The sequence below is a fragment of the Octopus bimaculoides genome, chromosome 7, assembly GCF_001194135.2.
Source record: "Octopus bimaculoides isolate UCB-OBI-ISO-001 chromosome 7, ASM119413v2, whole genome shotgun sequence".
Lineage (NCBI taxonomy): Eukaryota > Metazoa > Mollusca > Cephalopoda > Octopoda > Octopodidae > Octopus > Octopus bimaculoides.
In genome coordinates, this window is record NC_068987.1 from 13,882,802 (window position 1) to 13,893,035 (window position 10,234).

General features: G+C 35.8%; 1 protein-coding gene across 1 annotated transcript in view; it reads left to right on the forward strand.

Annotated features, from left to right (window-relative positions):
* Window positions 1-756: 756 nt before the first annotated feature.
* The window catches only part of LOC106871127 (C2 domain-containing protein 5), a 73,785-nt gene continuing 64,307 nt past the window's right edge, over window positions 757-10,234 (forward strand). Inside the window, exons 1-3 of the mRNA XM_052969125.1 lie at window positions 757-775; window positions 1,410-1,470; window positions 2,364-2,489. Of these exons, the coding sequence (XP_052825085.1) occupies window positions 757-775; window positions 1,410-1,470; window positions 2,364-2,489 (206 nt within the window). The remainder of the gene's footprint in view (window positions 776-1,409; window positions 1,471-2,363; window positions 2,490-10,234) is intronic.

Consider the following 10,234-nt stretch of genomic DNA (forward strand, 5'->3'; position numbering starts at 1 on the left):
ATCCACTAAAACTTTGACTTCAATGTTATTTTCTTTTGAGTTGATATTTCTCTGGCCAATGATGAAAGCATTTGACTCTTCCAAAATATTAGAGTAATAGAGCAAAGACCCCCTTCGGTCATGAATGACCATGGGATTGCACCTAGAAAGTTCCCCTCTGAGGCACAAGTCTGGGCAAGGTTGTTTATGGAAGACCAGCAGTCACCCATGCATACCAGCCTCCCCTCTCCATGCCACTGATGTTGTCCAAGGGAAAGGCAAAGACCGATACAGCTTGGCACCAGTGACGTTGCAACTCATTTCTACAGCTGAGTGAACTGGAGCCACATGAAATAAAGTGTTTTGCTCAAGAACACAACACACAGCATGATCTAGGAAACAAACTCACAATCTCAGAATTGTTAGCTCAATGCTGTAACCACTGAGCCATGTATCTTTACTATGTCGTGCTATACATAGGAGAAAAAAATCTCCTTGAAGAGCATGCTAATAATGATGATCATGATGATGGTGTTAAAGATGGATATTATAGTTGAATGCTATGATTGTGGTGGCGATATCATGATATATTCATGGTTATAAGTTGTTTGTGGTAAGGACAGAAACGTGTTTATGATGATGATCTGCTGGCAGTGGTGATGGACAGACTGCACCAGTAGTTCGGCAGATAGTTGAACAAGTAATAGATAAAGTGATAGACAGACAAACCAATAGATAGATTGACAGACACAGACAGATGGTCAGGTTAACCATTGGATGGACAGGTGGTCAGACAGTAAGACAGATAATTTGATGGCTGGACAAAATATACAAGTAAACATGAGTATATTCATATACTAGTTGTGTGTTTGCATGCATGTATGTATATATGTATATATATATTGGGTTGTCCGGAAAGTTTGTGCCGATTTATAGTAGCTTACCTTTCGACTTATTTGCCATGAAACCACCTCAATTCTGGGAAGAGGGTATTTTCAAGTTAAAGGAAAGATGGAGACGCATTGTGCCACAAAATGATTCATATTTGGTTGATTACATCTCAACGCTTCTAAAAACAAACTTCGTTTGTTTGTTTACATTTATTGTAATTTGAATTTAACATATGATAGAGTCTCATAAAGCGAGATTTCTATGCATCTTAAATTTTCAGAAGACGGAGGTGTGTGTTCGAGTTTCATAGCTGGCTGCCTACACTTTTTTCTGCAAAATAGGGGTAGTTTATCCTGTTCAGGCTATATTATTAGCATTATCCTGCATTTGAGAATTTAAAATAACTTCTTTAACTTTGTAATACCAAGTATTTATTGACCTTTTTCTTTCCTTTAAAATTCGGCACAAACTTTCCGGACAACCCAATATATATGTATGTTTGATGATTTAACTCATGACTTCCTTTTATCTTTTTTTAGGAGAGTTGCAACGGAAAATTGGCTTGAAGGTTCTTGAACTGGGTGGAAACTCAGTAATAGGGTAGGTTTCAGTTTATATTCTTATAACAGTGATAATGTTCTTTTATCTCCTTAATAAATTATTTTTTATCTACATCTATATGTACTGACTACCGTCTTGTTATGTTGTGTAAACGAAGTTCTGAATTAGGCGCAAACATTGCTGTGTGGTAAGAAGTTTGCTTCCCAACCACATGGTTCTGGGTTCACTCGCCCAAGGTGCCATGCAGTAATGTGTGGCACCTTAGGCAAGTGTTTTCCACTATAACCTTGGACTGACCAAAGCCTTGTGAGTGGATTTGATTGGCAGAAACTGAAAGAAAAAGAAACCTGTCATATATATGTGTGTGTGCTTCTTTGAATCTGTGTTTGTCCTCCACCACAGCTTGACAACCAGAGTTGGTGTGTTTATGTCCCCATAACTTAGAGGTTTGGCGAAAGAGACCAATAGAATAAGTGCAAGGTTTTAAAAAAATGTACTCTGGTTGATTCAGTTTGTTAGAAATTCTTCAAGGTGGTGCCCCAGCATGGCCACTCTCTAATGGATATGGGCTTGCTTTGTTATTACATGGTCTTGAGTTCTGTCTCACTGTATGGCCTCTTAGGCAAGTATCTTCTACTGCAGCTTTGGGCTGACCTGTGGTTTATGGGGAAGTTAGTAGATGGAAATTGTATGGAAGCCTCTGTGTGTATAGTGTATGTAGCACAGGCAAGAAGTTCCAAAAGGTACTAAATTTGTATGTGACACCATCACCAGTACTTTTTATGTAACATTTTAAAGTCAAGGTTTGTGGTGTCATGGCCCATTCAAGTAGGGAGTTGTAGTTGCCTGAGATGTATATATGAATGTATATGTGTATGTTTATATGTACATTATGTATGTCTGTATTGATATCTGTGTCTATAAAATTTCAGTTATCGGCAATGCTTTGACCTCGAAGGAGAATCAGGAATTGTCGTTCGTGCTATTGGGACAGCTGTCACATTATCGAAATCCTTAGTGCTATCTACATCTCCCATGGGGCTTTCACCTTTCAAAGAGTAAGTTATTTGAACATTTTAAAAACATTACTTGAAATCATATTTAATATTTTTCCTTTATTTTTTTACTTTCTATATTCATTAAAAGCAAGTTTTTTTTTTTTTAGCTTTTTGCTAGAAAGTTTGTAGAAGTGGTAATTGGAAGAAAAATTTGTTGAAAGAGTAATCAGAATATTTTTTGGACACAAAACACTAAATTTTCTAGTCAGTTACTTTGATACTCAAATAAACTAGATTTAAAGTTCCCTGAGCTGGAGATTAATCTGTTGTGGTATTTGAATCCTATTTATTGTTTTGGAAACTAAATCAAAATTATATCAAAATGTTAATCTTTTCTAAATACTTAACAACCACTTCAAAACCATCTCAGGATATACAATGATAATGATAGAATATCATTTTTAAATGAGTTATTCTAAACATCTTTATGTTCTTCCATATTTTTTCTTTTGTTATTTGTGTAAATAGGATTTTTCAGTTTTGTTAAATAGTTTTCAGTTAAATACATTTTTTGTTGACCTTCTATTTTTAGTACATTAAAACAGTTAAACAATATCTATTTATGCACAACACAGTGTAAATTTAAAAAGCTGAAGTAAATTCAAATATTGATAAAGCCTCACTGTGAGTTAAATAAGAATGTAAACATATTCTTTTTGTACTATTGATTTGTACCCTCCTTCCCTTTTTTCTGCTCATCAGGCACATGTCTTAGTGGGTAAGTTGTTGCATCCATGATCATAAGATGGTGATTTTGATTCCTGGACCAACAATGTGTTATGTTCTTGAGCAAAACACTTCCTTTCATGTTGCTCAAATCCACTCAACTGGTAAAACCGAGTAATCCTGTGATGGACTGGCATCATTTTAAGGGGGAAATATATATGCCACAGAATTTGGGAAACCTGCCTTATGAGCCCATGGCTCAGGAAGGACCTTTGATCTTTTGATCCTCTCTTTTTTTCTGCTCATCAGTGGGCTGGGAGGAGTCTATTTACATTTTTATTTAACTCACAGTGTAGCTTTGTAATATTTAAATTAACACAGTTATTTGTTTAGTCATTTTTCATGTAAATATGATTTTGTGCAACAGATTTATTATTGAAAGAAAAAGGAAAAAATCCATTTTATATTGATTATAAATGTTTGTTTATTTGCAATAATCTCTTCCTAGCGATCTAATCGAGAAAAGCTTATTGAACTATTAATATTGGCCTCAATTGATTATTGCTTAAAGAAATTTGCTTCTGGTTAATTTTCACATTTTTTACCCTAGATGTTTTCCCTCTGGCCTGCTTTTATTCCCATCTTTCCTGTTTCAAATGCTTTCTCATTCTTACCTGGTCTTGTCTAATGCTGGCTTCAAAAAAACATCTAATGTGCAAAATTTCAAAACATAAACTTGATTTATTTTCGTTGGGCGCCTTATGACTGTTTATTTTATTTGAAAGATTTATTATGTTTACAGATGTGCGCACGTGTGTGTGTGTGTGTGTGTTTCTGTTAATGTTGGAAATGCTGTATCTTTATTTAAAAAATGCTTGTATAGAGATTAAATCACTCTATATTTGTATAGAGATGAAATAAGTCAGAAACACCATCTGACAACAAACACATCAACAAAAAATAAAGCAAACAAACAATAGCTAAGTTAGTTTTAATATATTTGATGCGTAAAATACAGCATAGAACAAACATCTTAATTTTAAAATCTTACAATATTTTTATTTTTATACTTAATTTGTAAGATACTTGATGTGAAATTGCCTGTCAAAAGAGGTATTTATTGTAACTTGGTAGAGTAAGTTTGTCAATAAAAACAAAAACATTTCTCTTCTTCTTCTTCTTATTATTATCAGTGGAAGGCAGTGAGCTGATAGAACTGTTAGTACACTGAACAAAATGCTGCTAAGCATTTCGTCCATTTTTATGTTTACGGTTCAAATTCTGCCAAAGTTGACTTTGTCTTTCATCCTTTCGGGGTCAATGGAATAAGCACCAATCAAGCCCTGGGGTCGATGTAATCGACTAGTTACCTTCCCACACAATTGAAAGGATTATTATTATTATCATCATCATCATCATCGTGGGTGAAAAACCGAGTATGCTGAACAAGCTGTTTAGCGTTCTAAGTTTTAATTTTGCCAAAGTCAATTTATGATTTCATCCTTTCAGAGTTCACAAAATAAGTACCTGTTGAGCATTAGGGGTCAGTGTAATCAACTAGCCCCCTCCCCTAAAAAATTTCAGATCTTGTGCCTGTAGTAGAAAGGATTATTAGTATTAAAAGCAGTGAGCTGATGGAATCATCAACGTGCCAGACAAAATGCTTTGTAGCATTTCTTCTGCCTTTATGTTCTGTGTTCATATGCCACCAAGGTTCACTTTGTCTTTCATCCCTTTGGGCTCAACAAAATAAGTATCAGTTGTGCACTGGCATTGATGTAATTGACTTACTCCCTGAAATTGCTAGCCTTGTGCCAAAAATCAGAAACCATTATTATTATTATTATTATTATTATTATTGTTATTATAATAATTATTATTATTAAGGCAGCAAGCTGGCAAAATTGTTAGTACGCCAGGCAAAATGCTTGGCAGTATTTCATCACTCTTTATGATCTGAGTTCGAATTCCTCTGAGGTCAACTTCACCTTTCATCCTTTCAGGGTCATTAAATTAAGTACCAGTTGAGTACTGGGGGTCGATGTAATCGACTAGCCCTCTCCCCACAAATTTCAGGCCTTGTGCCTTTAGTAGAAAGGATTGTTATTATTATCTAGTTAGAAGGCAGTGAGCTGGTAGAATCATTAGCATGCTGGACAAAATACTAAGTGGTATTTTGCCATTGCTATGTTCTGAGTTCAAATTCTGCCAGGGTCAACTTTGCCTTTCATCCTTTCAGGGTCGATAAATAAAGTACCAGTGATACACTGAGTTGATGTAATCGACTAGTCCCCTCCCCCAAATTTCAGGCCTTGTGCCTACAGCAGAAAGGATTATTATTATTATCTAGTTTGCTAATTAGCTAATCAATTGTTTGATCAATCAATCAATCAATTCATTAGAGTCCTGTCTATGACTTTATCAATGGCATGCACTTCTTTCACAAGCTCTTTGTGACAAAAGTAGAGCAGATGAGGACATATCAATGAGAAGGTTGCAAACAGTGGCAAAAAGACTCTGATGAACCAACTCAGTGAATTGTTAATTAGCTAATTGATTAGTTAATTAGCTAACTGTTTCCAATTTTGGGTACAAGTCCACAAATTTCTTTTTGAGTGGAATGAGATTAGCTTGTTGAAGTCAATTCTAGTACTTGACTGGTACTTTATTTTATTAATCCTGGAAGAATGAAAAGCAAAAATTGACCTTTAAGTGATTTTGTACTCGGAACATAAAGAGCCAGAATAAAACAGTGCACTAATGATTTTGTCTGTCCACTATCCTTGCCTGATAGGAATAAAAGTTAGTGATATATAGCCATTGTGTGTGTTTTTATTGACAAAATGAATCACCCAAGGTGCAATAACATTTTTTTATTGATTTTCATACATCAATAAATGTACAATCTGATATCATCATCATCATCATCGTTTAACGTCCGCTTTCCATGCTGGCATGGGTTGGACGGTTTGACTGAGGACTGGTTAGCCAGAGGCTGCACCAGGCTCAATCTGATCTGGCAAAGTTTCTACTGCTGGATGCCCTTCCTAATGCCAACCACTTCGAGAGTGTAGTGGGTGCTTTTATGTGACTCTGGTACGAGGGTCAGTCAGGTGGTTCTGGCACCGTCACGCTCAAAATGGTGTTTTTTACGTGCTACCTGCACAGGGGCCAGTCCGGTGGCACTGGCAACAACCACACTCAAATGTTTTTCACATACCACCGGCACGGGAGCCAATCCGTGGCCCTGGCAACGATCATGCTCAGATGTGCTTTTAATGTTCCACTGGTACGAGTGCCAATCAAGTGGTACTGTCATTGGCCACATCAGCGATTTTGATTTTGATAAATACATATTTACTTAGTGATTCAGTTAAACTGTTTCAACAATTACAGTGAAATCTGTGTTTCATTGAGGGGGTCAAAATAAAACCAAAATATGTTGAAAGTTGTCTGTTGAAAGTTGTAATCAGCAGAAAAATGAAAATAGTATGGACCATTCATCATCATCATCTAACGTCCATTGTCCATGCTGGCATGGGTTGGATGATTTGACTGGGCTGGCCTACTGGAAAGCTGTACCAGTCTCAAGTATTATTTAGCATGGTTTTCTACAGCTGGTTGCCCTTCCTAACACCAACCACTCCAAGAGTGTAATGGGTGATTTTATGTGCTACCGGCACGGGTGCTATTTGCGTGACACCAGTATCTGCCACGACCACGATTTTGCCCGGCTTGATGGGTCTTCTTCTCAAGCATGACATAATGTCAAAGGTTTTGGTCATTGCCTCCGTGAGACCCAATGCTCAAAAGGAACTCAGCCACCTCCATGAGACCCAACACTCATTTTTCATCACATGTTTTTTTCTATAGTTAGCTGTTCAACCCTTTGTTTAGGATATTTCTGACTGACTTTATTTCAGTTCATTTCGAAAATAATGAAGATTTTAATAAAATAAGTTTGTTGTTATTAATATGGTGTTTGAAGCATAAATTAAAAGGAAATTTTGATGACAGACATTAATTTAGGTCACTGTAAAACAAGGAGTTTGTATTATAGACCCAGAACAGCCTCATGCAAGTTGATACAAAAAAAAGTTAATGCACCCAACATTACATATCTTAACTTAGGTATATTTAATATTGTTTTCTTCATAGAGATAACATCACTGATTTATTTCATCTCTTAGCATTGCTATTTTCTTACACCAGTAAATTTACGATATTTTATATTTACTTAGTGATGAATTCACTAAGATATATGGAGGAGGTCAGAATCAGATCAAAACTTGTGTAAAGCTATCTATTGTACTGCACATAAGAGTGAAAATGATATTAATCTACTGACTAATTTTATTAGCTTTTTAATAATGCTCCATGTATTAAGTACACTAACTTATTTGTATACTTCAATGGTTACTTATTCTATGTGACACCCTAACAATTCACCCCCTTATTGTTTTGGTATTCTAAGGTTGAATCTGACCAAAGTTGAGGGTGACTACGTATCTTATCCTTTTGGGAGTTCATTCAATAAAGTACGAGTGAAGTACAAGTACTGGAGTTGATTCTTTCTCTGTCCCTTTCTGAGTTGGTTGTGTTGCGTACTGAAAAACTAAAATGAGATGATTGAGTGCAGTTGTTTGAATGTTGACAATTTGGCATGACCTGCTGGACATCCAGCTTGTTTAGCGACTGTGCTTTTTGGCACTTGGAGACATACACATGAACATACATGTGCAGAAATATACTCATGTGGATATAAAAAGACAGAGAAAGAGGTTACAATTCATTAATCAACCTTTTAGCATTCAGATTTCTCTTTCAAAAGTAATGCTTATTTATTCACATTGATAAAAAATTTGTCATGCGTTACCTTCAAGCTTAGAGATTTCAATAATGTGGTTGTTTGTTTTTAAAATAATATCGTAAAGTAAGCGTGAGAGGTCGGATCTGGCCAGTTTAAATGCTAGATGGTTAAACATGACTGACATAAGCACTTTCCTTCTCTTCATACATGTAAAGAGAAATTTGTTCACAGAGATAAACAGTGGGAAAGGTTGGGAGGGAGAGAGGACATTATTCATAAATTGAACTCGATTGTCATAAACACCTTTTTGTTCTCGTATATACATGAAGAGAAATATATTTACGTTCATAAACGGAGGGGTGGGGGAGAGAAAGGAGTAGGAGAGAATGAAAGAAATATTAAAATGTCTGATGTCAAGTAAGTCAGTGTCAAATCAGCGATGCCAAAATGGCTGTGCCAGAATGTCTCATACCCACTTATAGTGTCCATTTCTTCAGAAATGGAGACTGGCTGAGTCATGGGATTAGCAGCAGCCTCTCTTCAGAAAAAAAAAAAAAGATTAACACATTGGTAGAACTATCCAATGATGGACTGATGTGCAAGTACAGCTTGGAATAAAAGTTATTCACAGGCACAGATATGGCTGTGTGGTTAAGAAGCTTGCCTTGCAACCACATAGTTTCAGGTTCAGTCCTACTGAGCAGCACTTGGGGAAAATGTCTGCCACTATAGCCCAGAACCAACCAATACCATGTAAGCGGATTTGGTAGGTGGAAACCTTGTGGAAGCCCATCGTGTGTGTGTGTGTGTGTGTGTGAGTTTGTTCCTCCCCTACCATCACTTGACAACCAGTGTTGGTTTGTTTATGTCCCCATAACTTAGTGGTTTGGCAAAAAGAGATCAGATAGAATAAGTACTGGGGTCAATTTGTTCAGCTAAAAAAGCCTTTCAAGGCCATGCCCCAGTATGGCCACAGTCCAGTGGCTGAAACAAGTAAAAGATAAAAGATCGATTACTAAATGGGAGAGATTTTCTCATTTATCTTCACTATCTAGCAATTAAGACTAAATCAATTCACCAAATTTCCAATGCCAGGAATAAGTTTAGATCTACATGCAAAAGAACTGATGGTTTCAAGATTTCATTGCTGTGCCAGGCATGTTTGTTGCTGACTATATAGTTCACCAAAGAACCATCTATTATGTGATTGATTTTATTGATATTGTAGGAAGAATTAGAATGATTTATTGCAACATGCTATTTTTAAATTTAATAAATAATTTCTTTTTTATCTTCTTTGTTATTTGATTAATGAGTAAGCGTTTGCATCCTTTCTGTTTAATTCATCTTTTGATTTCTGGGTTTTCTGATTGTTCCTTTAATATTTTATCATTCTTTTATTATCATGGCTTAGTGGTTACAGCATCAGGCTTACACTCGTGAAGTTGTGAGTTTGATTCCCAGACCAGGCTGTGTGTTGTGTTGTGTTCTTGAGCAAGACACTTTATTTCATGTTGGTCCAGTTCACTTAGCTGTAGAAATAATTTGCAATGTTACTCATGCCAAGCTGTATCAGCTTTTGCCTTTCCTTTGGGCAACATTGATGGGAGACTGGTATGCATGGATGACAAACTAACTACCTTGCCCAGACTTGTGCCTAGGATGGTAACTTTCTAGGTACAATCCCTTGGTCATTTATATTTTGCAAACAACTTGCACATACAAGTGCTACCAGTCGAAAGCTCTGCATACTAGAAACCAGGTAGTATATGAGGTCATCAGGAGAGAATGTGCACTGTTTCAGGGCCTACCTCTCGACAGCATCAATGCATGTCCCCCCACACCTCACTGATATGAGGCCCTGCTTGCTAGGTCAACTGGTTATCAAATAAAACTCAATATTCTTCTAGCCATTGCTCATCGTCTCTTTTTAACCAAGAGACGATGAGAAAACAAAAAAAAATCAAACATGGTCTTTGTGTGTGTGTGTGTGTGTATAATATATATGGAAAGAGAGAGAGAACTGTGACTAGTTCTGATAAGGAGATATATTTATTCTTGTGTCTGTATGTATATGTGTGTCTATATATAAATTATTTGTGTCTATATATAAATTATTTGTGTGTATATATATATATATATATATATATATAGATATATATATGTATATATGTGTATGTATATATGTATATATGTGTATATATATGTGTATATATATATGTATATATGTGTATATATATATGTATATATATATATGTGTATATGTATA